This window comes from Amia ocellicauda, chromosome 16 (genome assembly GCF_036373705.1).
Source record: "Amia ocellicauda isolate fAmiCal2 chromosome 16, fAmiCal2.hap1, whole genome shotgun sequence".
Classification (NCBI taxonomy): Eukaryota; Metazoa; Chordata; class Actinopteri; order Amiiformes; family Amiidae; genus Amia; species Amia ocellicauda.
The window spans coordinates 17,849,632-17,873,526 of NC_089865.1; the positions used below are offsets into that span (position 1 = coordinate 17,849,632).

Below are 23,895 nucleotides of genomic sequence, written 5' to 3' on the forward strand. Positions count from 1 at the left end.
CCATGCTCCAGGTCCAAGTGACAACTGTGCTGTGGAGTTTGTATTCAGATACTCAGTGTCTGTGCCTCTGTTGTACCACTCTGTCCTGTATCTCTCCATGCTGTTTCTCTCACCTGTATCCCTCACTCTGTACTTCATTCTCCACTAAACATACAGTGTGATGAGTGGGGATTAGAAAATTAGGAGACAGTACAGGCATTTGAAATATATATTCAAGGTTTCTTGTATTTCCTCAGGTCTGGAAACGTCTTGAACCAAAAAGCAGGGAAACCAAGTGCAATACCTGCAATGTAATGCAATATAATTGAGACATGGTTGTTCATGAGGTTTAATTTAATCTGTTAGTTAAGGTTGGGACTCTGGCTACTCCTCCAGCCCTGAAAATAGCCAGAATCCAAATGCCAGAAAACTTTGCCCAATCATTTCAGTTTAGCCAGTAGAAACTCCCCCACCATTCCCCATTCCCCATCCCAATGCTATTTAAAGTGTTTTCTCACCTGTCTGTATTTCCACTGTTTAGGATGGTAGACTAAGAGCCCTGTTACAGAGTGGGTTAGGGTTCACCTGCTGTGAGTTCAGTGCTCTGTTTTCTCTCTCAGCAGATACACACAGACAGACAGACAGACAGACAAACAGACCACATGGGGCATTCAGACGGTTTCCCTGCCAGTTTCTATGGAGAGCCAGGCGTCCTGGGGCTACTGGCCAATGGGATCAGTGCTTTCCTCGTCCTCCTGCAGAACTTCAACAGTGCACGGACTGGAGTGGCACCGCTTGGCGTGGAGAACATCCTGGCTGGTATGCCCCCCCCATCCGCACTGCCACACTGCAGCAACACTTTAGTCTATCAAGTTCTCCTAGAAAGACTCAGGCTTTGATATTCATCTACAGATCTCTGATAAAGCTGAAGTAGGAGTAGATTCAGGTTCAGCCAGTATTGTAACAATGCAATTCAACATTTCTCAGGTAATGTCCCTAGAAAGCAAAAACAATTCAGGCTTATCTTTTCCCTTGAAGAGCCAGTGCGGCTCTTACTGCTAGAGAGGCCTGTTTGGTTCCTTTTTGACCTTCAACATTCTTACACAGAATATCAACAGTTATCAGCCTCTAAAGATGAGAGATTTATTGAGAGAACTTTCTACCTCTTAAGATGAACCCCTGACTATTCTCTGACCCCTGACCTGCCTCCTGTCCACAGGTGTGCACATCATCCTGATTGGTGGCGTGTCTCAGCTGGTGGCCGACCTGCCACCTAGCACAGTCTCACAACTGCCCGATGTCCTCTTCTACCTCACCAATGGGGTTGCAGCCCTCTCTGCTGTCCACAACAGCCACTCCTCCTCCACATTCCTACATCTCTCCCTGCCCTGGGTGTTGGTCTCTGGGGCCATCATGCAGGCTTTTGTAAGCAGGCTGCAAGCCCAGGGAGGGCGATGGTTTAGGCCCGTCATCGCCTTCGCTTTCGCTGCCATCTGGGCTACCTGGACCTGGTACCGGTTTGCAGGTAAGTAGCAAATTGAGCTTGTGGGTATCAGTAAAATATCGTTAATTAATTGTTCATTGTCATTCACAGACAGGCCTGTCGTGGGTAATGAGATGCATGTTGTTCTCAGGTTTTTTGCTTGATGTGACTCCGGCTTCAGCACAGGGCTTCACAGCTGGTGCCATTGCCTTCCTGATTGTGAACGGCTTCCTCATGCTCACTGGTGAGTCAACCCAACCTAGCAATTGTTTATTTTGGGCTTCATTGCACTTGACAAAGCTTTGTCTCAGTTTCGATTTGCTATTCTGTCCCTGGCTCAGATTATGCAATGGAGTGCTACTTCAAATTGGCATTTGAAGCCTGGGTGTTCTTGGCTGTAGAAGCATGTATGTAATTTAGCATCATAAATTAATACATTGTCAAATAAATCCTTCAATCTTTACTGCACATTCACATCGCTTAATGCCTTCCTGTTCTGTCTGAATGAAAACAGTGAACTGGTTCCACAAGCCAGAGAATCAATGAATTGAACCTCTTGCCAGGGCTGTAGTGTAGTGTCTGTTCCGTTCTCTGACGGGCTCCTCTATTTCCCGTCACTCCCCGTGTGTAGCTGCCTATGGGAACCTGGTGCTGCTTGCCCTGACTGCTCTGATGGAGGTCCTCTTGGTGTGTTTCCTCCTCTCCACTCTGGACAAGCTGCCCTACAAGCTGGAGAGTAAGATATTCCCCACCTGCAATACAATAAAAAATAAATGATGTATATAGTATCTTTCTTGTGTCACAACAGTGGTTTAATGTAGAGTGATGATGCTGTTGTGTGCGACAGTCTGGGGAATATCTGTGTTTGATGCCAGTGTAGACCTTGCCCAGCTGAGAGTTTCAACACAACACATGAGCTGGACAAAAGGATGGGCTTGGCAAGACCAGGCCTGATTATCTGTACTGTCCTCAAACCGCTGGGTTTCTTATTGCAGTTGCCATGCTGGCGATATTCTCCATCGTGTGTCTGTACGGCATGCTGGGCTCTCTGGCCAATGCAATCTTCTCAAAGGACATGCTGCCCCTTGGGCCCCCAGTGCTGAAGGTGAGATTTGTTTTTCATTATTACTAAATAGCAGCTCTCATGTGTGAGTGAGAGTGCATCCTTGGTCAAAAATACAGATGAACACTGCTTAGGGAAGTGCAGACTTAACCATGAAAAGGATAGGCCCGTCTCCTGGGTTTGGCAGGATATTGCATCAATTCATTCAATACTTTCTCATATCTCCCAGGTTCTGCAGAAGAGGACAGAGGAGATGCCCCCTGCGCCCTGCCCCCTGGCCAATTCCCGGCTGACCAGCGGGCTGTTGACCATTGCCAAGCTGCTGGACACCGGCCGGGTCTGTGGTATTCCCACTGACACGGTGTACGCCCTGGCTGCCTCCTGCCGCCACCCCGAGGCCAAAGAGAGGATATACAACATCAAGGTAAGGCCCAGCAAGCTGCCATGGGTGACAAAAACACAGGCACTCCATTCTACTCGGACAGACAGCAATATAATTTCAATGGCGACTACCTATACAAACATGTATTTAAATGCATACCTTATACCTATGTGCTTCTGAAGATAGTCCATATGCTATATTGCTACAATCTTTAATACAGAGCCCGGATTTTTACAACTTTCAGAACGTTTTTCTCAAATGTGAAATCATTTAGAAATAATTTGTTCATACTTGGCGGCTGTCACTGACAAGTCACCCACCCTGCCTCTGGGATTCTGCTCCTTTGGACCGCACAGCGGAGAAGCCCATCTGCATCTGCATCTCAAACCTGCAGCAGCTGGTCACTTCCCAGCCCCCTTTCAGCCCCCTGCTGTGGGAGTTCATGAGGAACGTTTACCCCGGGGGCATCAGCTGTATCGTGCAGAAGGGACAGTGGCTCTTCCAGCTGGGTGAGTGGGGGGCCCTGAGACATGAAAACGGGGCTGCGCAACGGCTGGTGTGTCATAGGAGATGATGTCTTATAAAATAATAATAATTATTTTATTTACCACATGTCTTTATACAAGATTAGTTAACAAGAGGACTTTGTAGATGTTAAGATTAATAGATAAACAGAAGCCAGGGCTGTGAGGAGTCACCTGCCCTCCAGTACTGACAGTCCCCTTTCTGTGGATGCAGGTGTGGGTCCCGCCTATGACCGCGTGGGTACCGAGGAAAGCATCATGATCCGCGTGCCCGACCACACGGTGACCGCACACTTGTGTGACATGACTGGCCCGCTGGCCATCACGTCCGCCAACCCCAGCGGCGAGCCAGACAGCACACACCATGATATGGTCATCACGTGAGTGTCACTGTGGAACGCCCATGTGTCTCTACTCACCATGATATTCTGGTACTGGGAAACTTAGATGGCCTGAAATGTATGTTTTATAATTCAGTATGATGTTGATTTCAGCTTTGTCGGGATATTACTGAAAATCTGTAACTGTGGCTGTTTCTCACGCACAATTGGAGGCAGAATCCTGATTTACCTAATCCTGATCTTGTTGTCCAGGCGTCTGGGACACAAATTAAATGGAGTTCTGTGTGACGGAGAGTCCAGCGAGGTCGTGGCATCAACAGTCGTCAACTGCCTTAAAATCGATGAAGGTAAAGTATAGTGAGCTATTCACGCCGAAAAACACCATCACAGAGGAACACTGCCTTCATTTTATATGTCCTTGTCATTATAAGCCTGGAGAAATACATTTATATTACTTTTAAAAATATAGTTTATTATGTCACAAGAAAAGTAAATTTCTTTACTTGTGCCTGTAATATATTTTCACTCTACTTTTAAAAGTGTATCTCCTAACCATTTTAATACATTTTTAATATACTTACTTTTACTTTACTTCATGTTGTAAATATTAGTTTTTCATATTGACACTGAATCAGACTCTCTGAGATACTGTCTCACAACACTTTTCACACATCACCAACAACAGCTGACAGACTGTGCTGACGCACTGAGCAGGATGTCATTGCCGCTTTCCGTTCCCAGGTACCATCACCATTGTGAGAGAAGGCTGTGTCCCAGCCATCAGAGTCAGGCAGATTTTTGAGAGGGTGAAGAGCAGCATGGCATGAGCACATGATCCCACCTCAGTGAGTGTCTGAAACCCACAGGTCTACTGGCAGGTCTGGGATGAACCTGACTGAGCAGCGTCATAGCTCTGCAATGAAGATTCCACTCAAACAATGAAGAAACACATACAAATGTTAACACTTTACAATAGTGAAGTGATGAGTGAGTGCACATGAACACATGAACATCATAAAATGAATGCAAAGCTATGAAATAAAGCAATTCACTTTGTAGATATTAAGTTTTTTGCAAGAAAATTCCGTTCCACTTAAAACAATGCGTATTTTACTAGTGTCTTCATGTGCCCATTGTGTGACTGTTTCTTAGCATCTTCACTGTATATTTGGGTACAAAATTCATTATTATTTATTTTACACCAGGTGTCTAAAATCTGAAATAAATGTATTAGATATTGTGTTAGCTATTTATTTAAATTTAATGTGCAGTATAGGAAATTGTCAGGTTTTATTACTGTGTATCTGAACTTCAGTTTTCAAGATTTTTTACATGACAAATAAAACATTACACTGAATTTGATGTTTTAATCCAACATTTTAATTAAACAATCAAGGTATTATTACTGTTCCTTCGATTTCATTTTGATGAAAACCACACCCAACAAAAAAAAAATTGATTGAATCACAGATCTGGAAATGTCTTTCATTTGTGCTCAGTATCAACAAAGGGTAAGATTAGGCCATAAACACAGTGGTCTTGAAAGATCAAATTATAGACTGAGGTAATTGAATTAAATGAGTGATGTATGTAATATTGCAACAGTTTGTATCTTAAACTGTCTTGGGTTCAAGACAAATTAACATGTGGACGGTGACACTTGAATTAGAACAGCTCTTTTATTACCAACCACTACTCCCAATGCTCTACATGAGCTGCAGGCTGTGATTGAGAAGAGAAAGGGAGGAGGGGTGTGACAGCCACTATCCTGCACAGCCAGGGTGCACAGGCAAGGTACACACAGAGGGATGAGAGCGACGCTTAAAAGTCCCGTGTAGGGCTGTCCTCTTCACAGGATGCTCCGCTTTGGCATAATGAGGTTGCAGCTCTGGAGTATATTCACTGGATGTATTCGAAACCACATACTACCATACTAGATGTAATACATACCAACATTTCAGTTGTATACAGTATTCATATTGGACATAGTATATGAAATTGTAGTATGGTAAAAGTACCTGGATGGCTTGCTACATTCGTCAAAATATGCGGTACACAACCAGAGCTCAATACAATGAATACTGCATCCCATCATGCTTCGTGTCTGTCACGTGAGATCACATGACATATATAGTACACTGAATCATCTTCATACTGCGTACTGCAGTACTTACTAGTCAGAAAATCAGTATGTATCATGCAGTATGCACTTATGGAGTATGTTGTATGTAGTATGTAGTATGTAGTAAGATAGTTTTACGAATACAGCCAGTGAAATGGCTCCAGCCTCCACGGTAAACAGCCTTTGAGCTTCCAAGGTATGGGAGGGCAGTTGAGCACCAGAGAATCACGGTGCCCACTCCCCCTCCAGAACAGGGAGGTCCTTATAGTAGGAGATTCTTAGAGGTATAGATCACAAAGTGTGTTCTAGTGATAAGGAGACCCGCATGGTATCTCGCCTGCCTGCTGCTCTAGTATGCACCTGAGAAGACAAATACTGTTAAGTCTTGCGAATGATAAATCAATGAAATCTTTGCAGGAGTGGCAGCACTACCCATCGCCACCAGAAGGGGAGGAGACAGGCTCTACAACCAAAGTGAAACCAATATTAAAGTGCAGGGCCTTCTCAAGCCCATGGAGGAATGAATGTGGAGACCTGCCATTTGAATAAAGACTTATTTTCTCGCACAGTGTTCAACCATCTATCCATCCATTTTGTATACCGCTTGTCCAGGTGAGGGTCACGGTGGCAGCATACTAAGCAAGGCAGACCAGACCTCCCTTTCCCCAGTGACAGATTCTCCTCCTGGGGGATTCCCAGGCGTTCCCAGGCTAGCCGGGAGATATAATCCATCCAGCGTGTCCTTGGTCGGCCTTGGGGTCTCCGCCCAGTGGGGCGTGCCCGGTAGAGCTGCACAGGCAGATGCCCGAACCACCTCAACTGGCTCTTCTCATTCCGGAGAAGTAGCGACTCTACTCCGAGGCTCTCCCAGATTACTGAGCTCCTCACCCTATCCCAAAGGGTGAGTCCAGCAAGTATTTAAAGTACTTAAACTCCTCCACTAAAGGCAGCTGCTCCCCCTAACCTGGAGCGGTAGAAGATTTCCCTCCCGAAACCTGCCGGTTTATCTGGGCTAACGCTACGCACGTTTGCCTCACGAATGCGCAGAAAGATGTCTCCTGGATGGCTGTGAGTCGGTGTCTCCCCACCCAAGTGTTCATGCACAGAAGGGGCATAGCTCCTTATGACACCTGCCCCTATAAGGGTTGCCTGGGGAAGGAGACGGAGGCTCACATCTTTAGTGAGTGCCCCTCCGCCCACAGGGTCTGGCTCCTGTTTTCTCCGTTCCTCCACAGGTTTGCCGTTCCTGCGCGGGCGACCGCCCAGCAGATCCTGTACGGTCCGGCCAGGGGCATATCATCATCTACCCTGAGGTGCTGGTGGCGTGTCGTCTGCGCAGTGAAGCAGGCACTGTGGGAGGGACGGAACATCTGTTTATTCAATAAGCAGGAGCTGGACCCGATTGTCATCGCGCGGAGGGGCATGGTGTTCGTTAGGGACTATGTCAATCTGGAGGTCCATCAGAGGGGCAAGGAGGAAGCCTATAAGAACTGGCACATACAAGATCTATGGGAGCTTAGGATCCCATGATGGGACCCACCTCCGGGGACGGTCAGTTCCCCCTGCTGGAGCCCGAGTCCAAGATCTTTTAAACATTTTATGGATAATTGTTTTTAAAAAAAAGTTTTTAAAAATGAATCTTAATTGCTTTTAAAGATTTAGTTGTTTTTAAACCACTAATTGTTTAGGGATTTTTTGGTATAGTTTTGTTATATTCTTTTGTCAAATACATTGACCTTTTTGGATTTAATTTTAAATGCATTGGACCTTTTTTGTTTGTTTTTTATTTTACCTTTGTAATTGTTTCTTTATTTTGTCCAATGCATTTTCAGTTATTTTCAATTTATTTGACTTTCATGTTGGTGTGCAGTTTTTGCTTTAATCACGTTTGTTTTGTTGTTTTGGGCACGTTTATTTTTAAGTTAATTGTTTTGTTTCTTGTTAAAAAAATCACAAAGATTTTAATTTTTTTTAAGTGATTTTAAGAATTGATTTTAAAAGATTTTAATCATAAGTATTAAATAATTGAATTGTTTTTTTTTAGAAATATAAAATACTATACCCAATAAACAGTATCCTAACCTGGAGCGGGCAAGAACCATAGCCACAGACTTGGAGGTGCTGATTCTCAACCCAACTGCTTCACACTCGGCAGCGAAACGCTCGAGTGCATGTCGGAGATCATAGTCGGATGGGGAAAGAAGCACATCATCATCTGCAAACAGCAGAGATGCCACCTCCAAGCCCCCAAACTGGGTACTCTCTCTACCTCGGCTGCGCCTTGATATCCTGTCCATGTAAAGACATGTAGACTGGATTAGCATACTCCTATACCCCCTCAAATATCTGTGAAAGGGCAAAGAGCAGGTCCACTGCTCCACGGCCCGGACAGAATCCACATTGTTCCTCCTGAATCCGAGGTTCAACTATCGGACGAAGTCTCCTCTCCAGCACTCTGGCATAGGCTTTACCAGGGAGGCTGAGAAGTGTGATCCCTCTGTAATTGGAACACACCCTCTGTGGGGACCACCACCCCAGTTTGTCAATCCAAAGGAACTGTACCCGGCTTCCACGCAACAGTGAAGAGGTGTGTTAGTCACGCCACCCCAACATTGTCCAGCGCTTTCAACATCTCCGGACGAATCTCGTCTACTCCTGCAGCTTTACCACTGTGGAGGCCCTTGGCTGCCGCAGCAACCTCAGCTACAGCAATAGATCCGATCCCGCCGGAGCTATCTAGCACTGCCTCCTGCAAGGAGGGCATGTCCACCGGATTGAGGAGTTCCTCAAAGTGTTCCTTCCACCTCTCAACGATCTCCCCAGTAGTGGACAGTGTTTCCCCACCCTTGCTGAGAACAGCTTGGGTGCTGTCCCGCTGTCCCATCCTAAGGCGCCGAATGGTTTGCCAGAACAACTTTGAAGCCATCCGATAGTCATTCTCCACGGCCTATCCAAACTCCTCCCATACCTGAGCTTTCGCTTTGGTGACCTCTACTGCTGCTGCCCTCTTGGCCAGCCGGTACCTCTCAATCGACTCCGGAGACCTAAACACGAGTATCGCTCGGAAGGCCTCCTTCTTCGACTTGACAGCTTCCCTCACCGCCGGTGTCCACCAGCAGGTCCTGGGGTTGCCACCTTGACAGGCACTGACCACCTTCATGCCACAGCTTGTTGAGGCAACCTCCACAAATGAGTTCTTGAACAAAGTCCATTCAGACTCAATGTCCTTGACCTCACTCGGGATACAGGAGAAATAAGTCCGGAGGTGGGAGTTCTGGGAGGATATCTTTCCTCACAGTATCGTCAGCCAAACGTTCCCAGCAGACCCTCACTGCTCGTTTGCGTCTCCCAGGTCTATCCGGCTGGCGTCCTGTTCGTCGGATCCAACTCACCACCAAGTGGTGATCAGTTGACAGCTCTGCCCCCCTCTTCACCCGAGTGTCCAAAACATATGGCTTTAGGTCCGATGATACAACTATAAAATCAATCATTGATCTTCGGCCCAAGGTGCTCTGGTATCATGTACACTTATGAGCATCCTTGTGCTCGATCGAGGTGTTTGTTATGGACAATCCATGACTAGCACAGAAGTCCAATAACAACTCACCGCTCAGGTTCAGATCGGGGAGGCCGTTCCTCCCAATCACCCCCCTCCAAGTATCTCCATCGTTCCCTACGTGAGCATTGAAGTCCCCTAATAAGACTACAGAGTCGGTAGGCTGCACCCTATCGAGCACCATGCCCACCTTCTCCAAGAAGGCTGAATACTCAGAACTGCTGTTCGGCGCATATGCACAGACAACAGTCAAAGTTTTCCTCTCTGAGACACGAAGCCTCATCGAAGCGACCCTCTTGTCTACAAGGACAAACTCCACCTGTGCGGCATCCTTCCATCCGGCAGTGTTCACGTATTCCATGCAATTCTACAGTGTATACAAAAGGCTTGAATCCCAGTACTTTTCCTTGAGCCTATGCCATCTGCTTCTTCTGTGCTGAATCCACTGCTTCCGTCCGGTGGTCTTTTAGCAATTTGTAAATCACAATGTCAGGAAATCTTTCAATGCTGGTTCGCTGCATGGAATGGAGCAATACAGCCTTACTCGCCTTGCCAATCTTGCAGTGAACAAGTGACATAAAACGAATTAATAATAAATGGATGGTTCGTGCAGCACACAGAAAAGGTGTATTTCTCAAAATTATGTTATAGGTAATGGAGGTTGATGAAAGAGTTCAATAGCTGATCGTTCAAAAGGTGTGATCGTTGTGGGGCTTCGGTAAGAATGCACAATTCTCATTCATTCCAAACAGTTTTCCTTTATTGCATCACTAGCACTGTATCCAAATACCAATTCAATTCAGTAATTGTAATATTAAGTTTGATGAATATGTATGTGTGGTTCTACAAAGAAATAACTTATTTCCCTCATTAACATGCAAATCAATTTATAACTTTTTTGAAATGCGTTTTTCTGGATTTTTTTGTTGTTATTCTGTCTCTCACTGTTAAAATACACCTACAATTAAAATTATAGACTGATCATTTCTTTATCAGTGGGCAAATGTACAAAATCAGCAGGGGATCAAATACTTTTTTCCCTCACTGTATATAAGGGCATGGTGATGGGTTAGAGTTCGAGTAGAGTGGGAGTTTAATGGAGAGAAATGTCTGTGTTCAGAGAGAATCTGAGGGAAAATGGGGAAAGAGAAGTACCTCTGTGCCAGATTAATAAATCAGTTTTTGTTTTGGAAAAACTCTGTCTCGAGCGCTTTATTTCATTAGCAATCTTTAAAAAGGCGAGGTCGCTACAGTATTTTGCCTGCTGGGAACTTTCATTACACAATGAAGCTGGTTTCAGTTATTGTCAAAACCATAGATATAGAATTCTAGATCGACACTGTAGCATTGTCAGTGCTTTATTAAATAATTACATCCATTATTTTTAAAAATATAATATAAATCTATGATGCACAATTATTACCCCCCCTAGCAGCCCAGCAGCCCCCCTATAAGGACTGGTGTTCAGTCAAAACATCCTACCCATCAAATTGTCCTACTTAATGCTAATTCGCATGCGTACATGGTCTTTGCGTCATTTTTGTTCGGATTTTGCGTGAGGTATTACATGCATTTTTTTTGATAAATGGTTACTATATTTAAACTTAATTTTTAAAGCATATATTCATAATTGCAAAACCATGATATTTAACTTATGTCATTGTTATTTAGTTGTTTTGGTTCGGGTTGTCCAAGTAGCCAAACTTTGGTCATTCCATTACACTTATGTCTTAGTTATACCGTTATTGCTAGGTGCTAGCAATATGTCTATATAAACACTGATAACTTGCTGCAGTAATGTTTATAATTGCATTGATTCGTCCTCATTTTTGATAGAGAGAATTGTCGATTTACGCTACGGTAGGATAATCTGGCGAAGTCGGACAGCTCGACAGAACACCAGCGAGAACTGCAAGGGATGATTGAATAAGCTTTGCATCCCATGGCATACTTCAACTTGAACAATAAGGGACTGTTACAAATCTAAATCCTGCACTATTTGTTGCACACCTGAACAATAACAGCGACTTTCAGGCATGCTTGGGTTTAAAAGGGGTTTATTTTCCTTTGCATCTGAAATCACAAACACAGGAGCACATGTAAATCAGAACTCCTGGTGTCTACTCCTGATGACGCAAACTGTGCACACCTTACCTATGACCTCTGAGCTGGATAAACAATTCCAGAGTGACAATAACCATATTTTAATCTCTGAATATATCTGCATTACAAAATACGTGAGTGTACAGTATATTTAAAATTACATTGTGTGATCTTATTAAAGCATTAAGCAAAATAACAAAACATAATTAAGGGGGGCCATCATTTTGGGGGGGTGCTCATTCTCTTAGAATACTCTTATTCTAACGGGGTCCCACATATACATTAGAGTATGAGTACCTGCCCCTTCTTCCTTCAGGCTCTCCTTCTTCTTTTTCTTCAGCCTCCTCTTGTGTGGGAACATCTCAGACTCCCAGAGCTCCAGCGTGCTCAGGGTCAGCTCCACAGTCTCCAGCTCCCCCACGGGACTCTCTTCCCTTGAGCTCTCCCCTTCCACTGCAGCAGCTGGGAGTGAGAGACCAGCAGCAAGATGACCATGCACAATCAATGGCTATGCAGACATCACACATCCTCGAATCCTCTGGTGGACATGAGATATATCTGAAGCTGAGGTTAAATAAGCCTGTTGAGCTGATTGTAGAGTATTAGTTGTATGCCTTTAACTAACGTGCAGGCTTTTTCCATCGGTTACACATTCTTATTTGATGCCTTTTATGCCCAACGCTCTTCTCTTGTCTCCCAGGAATACCTGCAGCACCTCTGGACCCACAGAGCTGAGCCACGCTGTGGAGAAGGAGATGAAAAACAGACCATTCTATAAGTTGCATGCAATTGCATATTGAGTTATTTCTGTTTTCCTTATAGGAAGAGAGACGTGTCACTGAACCGGGGAGAAGGCACAGGAGACCATAGCAACAGACTTCAACTGTTCAATAGCTATTCAACAGTGTTCAGTAACTTTTCACAATAAAGACACCTGCTTGTACATTTAACTGATTGCCTCAGATTCTTATTCTTTTCAATCTGTCTTTAGCCTCAGGTGCAATTCTACTGGTATAGCTATTAATAACAGTGCAGAGCAGTATATTAAATAATGCATATTCCTCTCACATCAGTGACCTGGTTGAGGCCACAGGGCAAGCTGTTGCTTTTACTTTCTTTTCTCTAAGAAGGCTCTTCCCATTTGGTAATGGTTTTCTTTATTTTTTAGGGAACCAGGGTTATGATAATAACTGATCAATATATGTGTACGGTTGTACTTGGAAGTTTCTTCAAATGTTATTGTCATGCATAGTTTATCAAAGTACAGCTTACACTTCATACAATGGTAAATAACATTTGGCATTTTTTCTATGAATACTTGTTAAGACAACTACTGTATACTCACATACACCAGAGTTTCATAGGGGAAGAAATGTTAGTTATTCCATTTTTGTTTCTGAAATATTGCAACAATTTAACAGGAAACGGGGTGAAATAACATCTAACCCAACATAAATTAAACATTTCAACAATCTTCAAAGACACGGATGTAGTAATATAGTAAATCTGTAATATGTGTGGTTCATCCACCATCAGCATCATAATTTAACCTTGCAGATTGTTGCAAGAAATGTATGGGAATTTGTCACTGTTTCATCCCACATATCCCGCAATTCACAAGCTCACCACCCGAGGTCGTCATCACCCGAATACTAAGCCTTCACATTCCCCAGCGATCAGCCACTTTCCTCGGCACCATGTGTGCTTGTTCTATCTTCCTCAAACACCCATTGGACCTGCACTCTCCTTCACTGCCCTCTGCTCTGTCGCTATCTGTCGCTGTTTCTAACTGCAAGTTTTATTAATTGCTCGTGATTTCGGGAAAAGGTGTTAACAAGGACAAGTCAATCCTTAAACACACCGTTTAACCATAACTAAATACTACAATTGATATTAATAGTACAGAATTTTAAATCCCGCACGTTTTGTTAATGTTGATGTTGATGTTGACGTTGCTTACGTCTAGGTAGTTACATTTTGGGCATTTGTAAGTTATGTAAAAATACTTTTATGATGCTAATCAATTGCTTGAATAAGGCAAATGGTGTATTCTTTGGTGTAGATTGTGGATTACAGAAGTTTGTTTGTTTGTAAACACCACACCCATAAAAGTAATACAAAATTGAAATTTCTTTTTTTATTTTGTATGCAAGCTATATTTTGTTGTGCGACCAGTGTGCACATGCACACAGTTTAGAGTGCATATTGCATGTGAGGGCTGGGTTTTTCTACAACAACAAGCCCTTTTGGCTTTCAATGGGGTGTAGCACAGCCTGACCTCGTTCTGTAATTCTAGAAATAGTTCTGGAAATTATGAGCATTCATTGGCTAAATGGTCATATGACATAAGTCTGCGCAATCTGAACACACCCTATACCTTACGTTTACTGAGGGGGAGGTTTAGGGATAGGCTATTTAAAAAGCAAATACACAAATCATCATAAAATGTAGGGTAATAATAATTCAAGCCCAAACAAACACATTCCAAATAAAACAAGTCCAAAAACACGCAACACGTTAAAAAAGAATCCCAAATCTGCAGGAAATTCGCAGACTTGGCAACTGTGTGGTACTTATTTTATGTAACCTAGTGGTTATATATGGTACCACCCTGTCTATCATTCAAAAAGTGCCTTATTCTGCAGAATTCTGCACGAGGAAGAGAAATCTGCATGAGAAGGCAAGTTTCACAATTGCCAAAATGCAGATTTCTGGAGGGACTAATCAGTACCGTGCAGAGGACAGTAAAAGGACAGTGGCTAGGCTAGGGGGGTTGTCATTGAATTGCCCACTGGGGTGGTGTGAGGTGGAAGTGCTGCTGAATTTTTGACCAGGGCGGGAGCGGTGTGCATACAGCGAGCTTCCGCAGGCACTCATTGAGAGAAAGGGCACTTCTGGAAGGAGGATCGGGGGTGAATTTGGGCCAGAAAGGCAGGGATTACCTTGATGCCAGAAGCTGTAAATGGTGACAAAGTGTAGAGGATGAATATGGAGTGCTTTAGTTTTTGCATAGCCAATTATATTATAGTATTATTATTACAGAATTTCTGGCTCCCAAGGACCGTGTTATATTAGGCTATAGTTGTCATTAAAATAAAATCATACATCCTTAAAGGCTGGGCTCCTTAATACAACAACATGTGTTCCTGGTACTGCCCCCCTCAGCTCAGTGTGCCTGAATTCAGTCACGCAATGGGAGGCTGCCTGGCCTCCCCACAAGCAGACCCTTCACGAGCTGCACGATAAGATCAGGAAGCAGAGCCAGATTTCAATCATCTAGTCAAAATAAGAGCCCCTCAGTCACACTCAACCACTGATTGTTTCCACTACAGCCCCGAATATAAAACGAAACATAAAGTGAAATTCCATTAAAAAAGGGTGGACATCCAGCCTGCGATTTCTCAATGCCAGATCATTGTTTTATCTAGTGGGCTGTAATTCAGGGGAAAAGCAGTCAACATCAGCTCATAACGACCCAGAGGTGTCTGTGGCTGCCCCTGGAACTTGTTGTAGTACCTTTTTCAAACAACAAGTGGCAACAAGAAATCATAAAAGAGTAAAAGCAGAACGGAGCACAAGAAAGTTTACAAACGAGAGGAGGCCATTTGACCCATGGAGTGATGCTGGAAGTTTCTGAAAGGCAACTGAAGAATGGAAAAGCACAGGCAGTGATAGTGCTCTTTAGAGACCAGTGTGTGTGTGGTTAGGAAGGGCTGGGTGAGGAAAGGTTGGAATTTTTTAGTCTTGTTGGCACCCAGAGTGTGTCCATGCAACAGCAGAAGAGGAAACTGGTTCCTCAAAGCCTAGGACAATCCCTGCCCCCAGACCCCCACCCCTCACCTCCTCCAAGAGTGCTGTGTTTCAGTCCAGCTCACACCTGACCCATTTGAATTACTACGTCATTAATTTGTTATTTCATAAGGTGGTTGAACATTCCTTCTCAGTGTTCATCAGTGCGATGGCAAAGCATTAAACATGAAATTTAGATCATGAAAAAATGTATTATATCTCAATATAATTTAATATGTGTTAATAAAACAAAGGTAATGCCATGTTTTAAAATGTGAATCTGCTGTGGTTTCTGTTGTACATGAAAACCCACATGTATTGTGTGGTTTGACTGTATGCAAGAGTATGTGTAAGTGACATGTAAGATGATGCACATACACTGCATCTAAATTAAGACACACACACAGAGTGGAAATATTTATTTCGATATAGCTCCATCGTGCCGATGGTACTACCTCATCAGGCTTTTTAAATTAAGGGCATAGAGGAATGACAAATACCTGCTATTCTTGAGAAGTTTCTATTTAATCTCAGCCATCATTTTGACTGGAAAGTGATCATCTGGCGCAATCTTAGCATCCCATGTGAAAAGGACTACAATAAATATACACTATTTCTAGACCCAACAGTTTATAGTTTGTTTTCTCAATGATAATGGTTTTCACATGGGTGTTAATTGAATCTCAATTTCTCTGCTGTCCAAAACACTGTGCCGTGGGGCAGATGGGACTCTGGATAAGGGCAGAAATGTAATAAAGAAAAGTCACTTGACCAATTGTTACTTCTGAGCACTTCCTTTGTCTTTACGTCAGAGGCACTTTATTCTCAAAAGCAGACATTCCAGGTATTTTAGGTAATCTGTGTGTTTCCACAGGTATGTCACAAAGCGAGTGCGAAACATTCAATTATCACTCATGCATCAAGACCCCAGAAGACTGCTTTTCCAGATTGCTAAGGATGTCGACAGATTCCACTGCACAGCAATCCTCCCCCTCCAGCCATGTCATTGTGTCATGGAAATATGTTCTTCTGTGTCCATCGTATATTCTTCATGAATTTTCAGAAGCACTGGGCACTGAATGAAAAAGTGAGGCTCATATAATAGATCTCTCAAAAAACAGATTACGATATAGACAACATCCACCAAGATTGTACCTGATACAGGCATGGCCTGTTGTTAGGCTACCTTGACTTTAGTGTGCACATTTTCATCATCGGCCACTGAAGTGTGTGTTTGCGTTATCGGCAGACCAAGCCACAGCCTTATTGTAAAAGAGAAACATTTCTAAAAAAGCAAACATCTCTCCTGCAATTTATTCTGCCGTTTCACTTTTAGTTCAACAAAATCAGGTACCTTTGTCTTCCCATGCGTGCTTCTATAATTTTCTATTTGAACTCGAGGTACTGTCTGTTGAGCTGGGTTAGGAAGAACCATTACTCAAACCTAGTGGGCCAAGGTAGACCCATGATCTACGCCTCTAAACCCTGTCCTCAGAGCAAAACAGTGCCAAAACTCATAAACGACGAAAAAAAGCAAATCCAAAGAAACCGGTGGCGAAGCAAAGATTTCAGTATTGTAACCAAAGTCAGGAACTCCAGGCGAGCGCATGAGTGAAATGGACTCAATCAATTTGAGTTTTGCTCTCGATTTAAAATTATTTGCTTTCATGTTTTTTTTTGTATTGCTTTAGATATAATTATTTTTGTTTACAATTCTACACATTTTGCTTTCATTTGTTTTATTTTTGATCCCAACATCCATTTTCTCTCAACTTTATTTTTTCAAGGTTGCAAATATACTTTCTTTTGAATTCTTTACTTGGTGCTAATTGGAGCCCAAAGGTCATTGTCCCCCCCTTCAAAATCATGAGAAGTGTTTTTGTAATTGTTATTTTATCCACATACTTTTGGGGGGAAATCCGGGAAACGTAAATTATTACTTATTTTATGAGAGCTGGGAAACAATAATAGTTAACCATGACTTATTTTTGGAGAACCAGGAAACAGAAATAAGTAATTGTTCCTTTTTGTTAGCAACTTTTTAATTTTCATAGAATTGCCAATAGCTATTGTATCGATATAGCAAAAAGGTGCACTGTTGAGTCGGTTTCTTTCTTTTGTTGTTAACCTCATCAATGTCGAAAAATCCCAGTCCACACATACAGGTTCCTGTGAATGGCAGCATCAACAGAACACTAATCTTACTTAGAAGTGGATATTATTTGAAAATACTGATCCAAACCGATGACAAATGTAATGAGTTGTGGCGTCTTTTCAGTGTGCTATCACAGGTGAGTTGCACCAACTCTTTTCCCCCAAGTTTGCAAACCCCTCTGCAGGAAAGTAGCAATTTAAACTGTCAGACAGAGCAGTGAGATGTGACACAATGACACTTTTAATGTAACTCGCTTTTTCTTCACTGATGCTGTCCTCCTCAGTGTGTTGTAACAGTGTTGGGAACATGTAGTACTTGGGACCGTTACTTGTCAGTCATGCTTGCCACAGTTCTAATGACTTCTGGAATGCTTGTATGTGTTCCCAGTGTCTGAATAAATCACTGCCACTTCTTTGTAACTTCAAATTAAGTTTAAAATTGAAGTTGTCATATCTCACTGACATTTTCTCATTAACCAACTGGTATTGTCAAACACATTAGCCAAATTAGACTGTTTCTCTACCAGAAAAATGTGAACCTCATTCCTGAGTTCATACACCTTTGTAAGCACTCCACAACAGCCACCGCCACAGTGTGAAACAGTCAATGAGTGTGCTCCACTCCCAATTCTGAGCATAACGCTTCCAAAAGCCTGCTGTTCAGCGAGCTTCCTTTAAGAACATAAGAAAGTTTACAAACGAGAGGAGGCCATTCAACCCATTGTACTCGTTTGGTGTCCATTAGTATCTAAGTGATCCAAGGATCCTATCCAGTCTATTTCTTAATGTTCCCAAATTTTCAGCTTCAACCACATAGCTGGGGAGTTTGTTCCAGATTGTAACAACTCTCTGTGTGAAGAAGGGTCTCCTGTTTTCCGTCTTGAATGCCATGAAGCCTAATTTCCATTTGTGTCCCCAGGTCCCTGTTCATTGAGTCTCAATTTCTCCACTGTCCCAACGTCACTCTTCAGAGAAAACACTGTGCCGTGGGGCAGATGGGACTCTGGATAAGGGCAGAAATGTAATAATAAAGAAAAGTCACTTGATCAATTGTTACTTCTGAGCACTTCCTTTGTCTTTAAGTCAGAGGCCCTTTATTCTCAAAAGCAGACATTCCAGGTATTTTAGGTAATCTGTGTGTTTCCACAGGTATGTCACAAAGCGAGTGCGAAACATTCAATTATCACTCATGCATCAAGACCCCAGCCCCTTCTTGCTCTTCAAGTAGTTTCCTGAATAATACTGGCACAGTTCCTCATAGCTTGCAGAAGACTGCTTTTCCAGATTGCTAAGGATGTTAACAGATTCCACTGCACAGCAATCCTCCCTCTCCAGCCATGTCACTGTGTCATGGAAGTATGTTCTTCTGTGTCAATCGTATATTCTTCATGCATTCTCAGAAGAACAACTGGGCACTGAGTGAAAAAGTGAGGCTCATATAATAGAAGATCTCTCAAAAAATAGATTACTATATAGTCAACATCCACCGAGATTGTACCAGATACAGTTCAGGCACAGCTGTGAATGATAGGAGTGAGACATCGTTTATATTTTATTTTGAATTCATTACTTGGTGCTAATTGGAGCCCATAGGTCATTGTCACCCCGTTCAAAATCACGAGAAGTGTTTTTGTAATTGTTATTTTATCCACATATATTTTGGGGAAAACCTGGAAACATACATTAGTACTTATTTTTTGAGAGCTGGGAAACAATAATAATTAACCATGACTTATTTTTGGAGGACCAGGCAACAGACATGAGTAAGCCTAATGATTACTTTTTCAGAACGTCAGGAAACAGACATAAGTAATCGTCACATTTCTTTAGCAACCTTTTAATTTTTATAGTATTGCCAATTGCTATTGTATCGATATAGCAAAAAGGTGCACTGTTGAGTCGGTTTCTTTCTTTTGTTGTTAACCTCATCAAAGTCGAACAATCCCAGTCCACACATACAGGTTCCTGTGAATAGCAGCATCAACAGAACACTAATCTTACTTAGCAGTGGATATTCTTTGAAAATACTGATCCAAACCGATGACAAATGTAATGACTAGTGGCGTGTTTTCAGTGTGAGTTGCACCAACTCTTTTCCTCCAAGTTTTCAAACCCCTCTGCAGGAAAGTAGCAATTTAAACTGTCAGACAGAGCAGCGAGATGTGACACAATGACAATTTTAATGTAACTCACTTTTTCTTCACTGATGCTGTCCTCCTCAGTGTGTTGTAACAGTGTTGGGAACATGTAGTACTTGGGACCGTTAATTTTCAGTCATGCTTGCCACAGTTCTAATGACTTCTGGAATGCTTGTATGTGTTCCCAGTGTCCGAATAAATCACTGCCACCTCTTTGTAACTTCAAAATAAGTTGAAGACTGAAGTTGTCATATCTCACTTACATTTTCTCATTAACCAACTGGTATTGTCACACACATTTGCCAAATTAGACTGTTTCTCTACCAGAAAAATGTGAACCTCATTCTTGAGTTCATACACCTTTGTAAGCACTTAACAACAGCCACCGTACTTCAGTGTGAAACAGTCAATGAGTGTGCTCCACTCCTAATTCTGAGCATAACGCTTCCAAAAGCCTGCTGTTCAGCGAGCTTCCTTTAAGAACATAAGAAAGTTTACAAACGAGAGGAGGCCATTCAACCCATTGTTCTCGTTTGGTGTCCATTAGTATCTAAGTGATCAATGGATCCTATCTAGTGTATTTTTTAATGTTCAAATTTTCAGCTGGGGAGTTTGTTTCAGATTGTAACAACTCTCTGTGTGAAGAAGGGTCTCCTGTTTTCCGTCTTGAATGCCATGAATCCTAATTTCCATTTGTGTCCCCAGGTCTATGTGTCCCTGGTGATCTAGAAAAGCTCCTATGGTTTGATGTGGTCAATGACCTTCATGATTTTGAAGATTGAATCAAGTCCCCACATAGTCTTCTCTGTTCTAGTTTGAAAAGGTTCAGTTCCCTCAGTCTCTCAGTAGGACATTCCCTTCAGACCTGGAATAAGTCTGGTTGCTTTCCTCTGAACTGCCTCTAGAGCAGCGATATCTTTCTTGAAGTGTGTTGCCCAGAACTGTACACAGTATTCTAAATTCGACAAGTTTGCTAACTATCCCAGAGTCCAGATCATTAATATAGATTAGAAAAAGCAAAGGCCCTAGTACTGATCCCTGTGGAACTCCACTAACAACCTCACTCCAGTTCAACTTCTCGTATCGACATCCTCCATTTCTTATACAGCAACTATCTACTTACATTACCCTGAATGCCTACAGCTTCCAATTTGAAGATCAGTCTTTGGAACCTTATCAAAAGCTTTATGAAAATCGAAGTATCTCATATCATATGCTTTCACGTGATCTATATTTGCAGTTGCATGTTCAAAAAACACAAAAATATTACTGAGACATGATCTGCATCGTCTAAACCCAATGTTGACTGTCTCAAGAATATGGTTTTCATTTAGATGCTCCTCTATTTTCTGTCTAATCATTTTTTCAAACATTTTACAGGTGATGCAGGTGAGACTGATTAGTCTGTAATTTTCTGGCTCAGTTTTGTCCCCTTTCTTGTGGATTGGTTTGACATTAGCAGTTTTCCAATAATTTGGCACATCCCCTGTTCTAAGTGTCATTTGGAATAGTTGTATTAGTGGCCTATATATTAATTCCCTAATTTAGTTAAGTACTGTTGGAAATATATCATCTGGCCCAGGTGATTTGTTTGTTTTTCATTCTGCTAGTCCCTTTAGTACCTCCTCCTCATTATTCCTGATCTCTCTTAGGGTTTGACTGGACTGATTTGACTGGGTAGTGTAAGTAGATGGAATATGAACTGGTTGATGTATAGGGAGCAGAGGATTTCGAGTTTAGAGTTTGACTGGTTGTTAACCTGTGGCATGTTATCTGTTTTCTTTTGTAGAAACCTCTGTGAAATACTCATTTAGAACATTTGCCACATCTTGTTAGTTTTCCAAGATACTTCAATTTTTGCCTTTTATCTATTTCACTTCCTCCTTTATTGACCTCTTGCTGTTGTAGTATTGAAGAAAGCTCTTTGCATTAGTTTTAGCTCCAAGAGCTGTTTCTTTCTATTTCCCTCTTTGCTTTCCTGATCTCTTTCTTAAGATCTCGTTGCAGCTCAACATATTCTTTGTATTTTGTTTCGTCCCTATCCCTTTTGTACGCACAATACAACATTTTCTATCTATTTGTTTTGCATACTTCATTTAAACCATTTTGGCCATTGTTTGTTGGTCCAAATTTCTCCTGGCCCTCAAGTTGTATATTCTTAAAATATAACCATCATTTTCAACTGAATCTGTATTTATTGTGCCCCAGTCTAAATCTTCTAAGTGTCACCTCATACCTTCAAGGTTTGCTTTTCTAAAATTATAAACCATTGTTTTTGATTTGGTCCTTGTTTTTTGATAGTATTCCTCAAAGCTAACCATATTGTGATCACAGTTTGCCATTGGTTCTCTAACTAAATCTGACTCGATTGTGGTCATTTGAAAAAATCAAATCAATGCATGCTCTCTCTCTGGTTGGTTCCCTGACAAATTGAATTTGGAAACCTACTGTTTTCTATGTCAACCATTTCTTTTTCCATTTCTGTAGTCCCAACTGGGATCAGTCTATGTTTGTGAAATTGAAATCCCTTATTATAACATTGTACAATGTAACATATTTCTGAATATCTGAATTGGGTGGTCTGTAACACACTCCTACCACAAATCCTGCAGATCTTTTATTCAAAATCTTAACACACAAAAATTCAGTTTCTTCCTATTTGAGTTCTTCTGCCTCAATGTCATTTCTGACATGAAATGATACCCCACCACCTCTTCGATTATTCCTGTCTCTCCTAAACTGTGTGTATCCTTTCAATTTGTATTCATCTCCATAATTTTCTGTAAGCCATGTTTCTGTCACTCCAACTCCTGGCATTGAGGCACAAACATTTCAGGACAGTCACCTGTCTGCTCCCCACACTCCCACCTGTGCCAAAAACAACACTTTCAACACTTCTCAACACTTGGCCTTCTTTTTGTTGTTGGCCTCAAAGTGGCAACCCTCACCAGTTTCCTCCTCAGTTTGGAGGGATGGCCTGACCTAGGCAGTGTCTGGATGGTGCAATGCACCTTCCATTTCTTGATTATTGAGTAGATGTCAGAGACTGACATTTCTTTTCCCATTCTTCTGACCTGTGTTTTTCAATGATTTTACCCTGGACTTGCTTTGAAAGCTTCTTGGTCTTCATGGTTGAGCCTTTGATTCACTACCTGACTAAGGAACCTCATGAGATAGGCATTACTCTTGAAGAGCCACAGGTTTTTATTACAAGCAGCTGCAAGGAAGAGGTTCAAAAGGCAATCTCAAGAAAAGTCGTAGAGAAGTTACAATCTACAGGCACTTTAATGCAGACCAGACAGGAGAGTCAAACCGGGGAGTATTAAGGCATACGTAAAGGTTTAATAGAAGGGGGGTTTGTACAATGTATCAAGCTCAAATTGCTGGGGAAAACTGGTTCTTATCAGACCCTGTTCTTCTAGGTATCAGGGTTGAACTATAGCACAGTACTGAAGCAGAGTGAGACAGTGACCTTGTTCACACAGGGAAAGAAATGCAATCTTCACTCTGAAATCACAAGAACCACTTTTACTGCACAGAAGCCATTCAACTCATTGTGTGCAGCTGTGCACAGCACAGAACACACTCACAATCATATTTAAATTTAATAATTCCTTCTACAACCTGCCATGTACTGACTAGGTTTGGGTATATTGGCCTTAGTATTTGCGAAACAGGAAGCTCGGAACAGCTGTGAGGCATGGTGCGGCCATCATGCACCAAAGTGCCTTTCTGCTTCTCATTGCAGCTGACCCTCCGATTATTTAATTGAGCCATTAGGTGAATTAGCCAGGTGCTCTATGCTGGGCTGACGGGCTGCTGTGGAAGTGCCAGAGCTGGGCAGTGAGACAGGTCCTACCCTGGCCTGGCTGCTCTCAGGCTTAGGAAATTCCCAGCATGCTCCCTGCCAGTGTGTCTCTAGGACGCAGACAGAGAAAGACATTAAGAGCAGGGAGCAGGCCATCTGCAAATTCCCCCTAAGAGAGTCCCATCCCCGTGTGTCAGTGAGGATGTGTCTCAGCCTTCAAGCAGTAACAGAGTGTGGGACTGCTCAGGGAACTTTTCCTTTAGGGTGTGGATTATGTATTTATCTTTTGAAAACTCTGGCCCGATAGGGGCTCTATATGGAGAGCTTGACAACGAACAGTGCCCTCTGGACTCTCACGTGGCATTCGACACCCACAGTAAAGAGAGGGTGCGGTCCTTCACCCCGACACATCTATGTTTTCTCCTTTCAACCTTAGAGTCGGTCAACAACAGT

At 42.5% G+C, this 23,895-nt stretch overlaps 2 protein-coding genes across 2 annotated transcripts; both read left to right on the forward strand.

Annotated features, from left to right (window-relative positions):
* Positions 1-562: 562 nt before the first annotated feature.
* On the forward strand, positions 563-3,130 carry LOC136711448 (uncharacterized). The gene is made up of 6 exons (XM_066687731.1): positions 563-798; positions 1,199-1,504; positions 1,614-1,706; positions 2,094-2,198; positions 2,458-2,567; positions 2,755-3,130. Exons 1-6 carry the CDS (start codon positions 642-644, stop codon positions 3,085-3,087), a joined length of 1,104 nt encoding a protein of 367 aa, XP_066543828.1. The 5' UTR covers positions 563-641; the 3' UTR covers positions 3,088-3,130.
* A 119-nt stretch (positions 3,131-3,249) lies between these two features.
* On the forward strand, positions 3,250-6,354 carry LOC136711449 (putative threonylcarbamoyl-AMP synthase). The gene is made up of 5 exons (XM_066687732.1): positions 3,250-3,416; positions 3,646-3,811; positions 4,025-4,119; positions 4,514-4,617; positions 6,312-6,354. Exons 1-4 carry the CDS (start codon positions 3,350-3,352, stop codon positions 4,597-4,599), a joined length of 414 nt encoding a protein of 137 aa, XP_066543829.1. The 5' UTR covers positions 3,250-3,349; the 3' UTR covers positions 4,600-4,617; positions 6,312-6,354.
* The last annotated feature ends 17,541 nt before the right edge of the window (positions 6,355-23,895 follow it).

Excerpts from the sequence above, each read along its gene's own strand:
- LOC136711448 (XM_066687731.1), top strand. The coding sequence starts at position 642 with ATGGGGCATTCAGACGGTTTCCCTGCCAGTTTCTATGGAGAGCCAGGC. Across the intron at positions 1,707-2,093 it reads CGGCTTCCTCATGCTCACTG|CTGCCTATGGGAACCTGGTG; the intron begins GTGAGTCAACCC and ends CCCCGTGTGTAG. Across the intron at positions 2,199-2,457 it reads GCTGCCCTACAAGCTGGAGA|TTGCCATGCTGGCGATATTC; the intron begins GTAAGATATTCC and ends TTCTTATTGCAG.
- LOC136711449 (XM_066687732.1), top strand. The coding sequence starts at position 3,350 with ATGAGGAACGTTTACCCCGGGGGCATCAGCTGTATCGTGCAGAAGGGA. Across the intron at positions 3,417-3,645 it reads ACAGTGGCTCTTCCAGCTGG|GTGTGGGTCCCGCCTATGAC; the intron begins GTGAGTGGGGGG and ends CTGTGGATGCAG. Across the intron at positions 3,812-4,024 it reads CACCATGATATGGTCATCAC|GCGTCTGGGACACAAATTAA; the intron begins GTGAGTGTCACT and ends CTTGTTGTCCAG.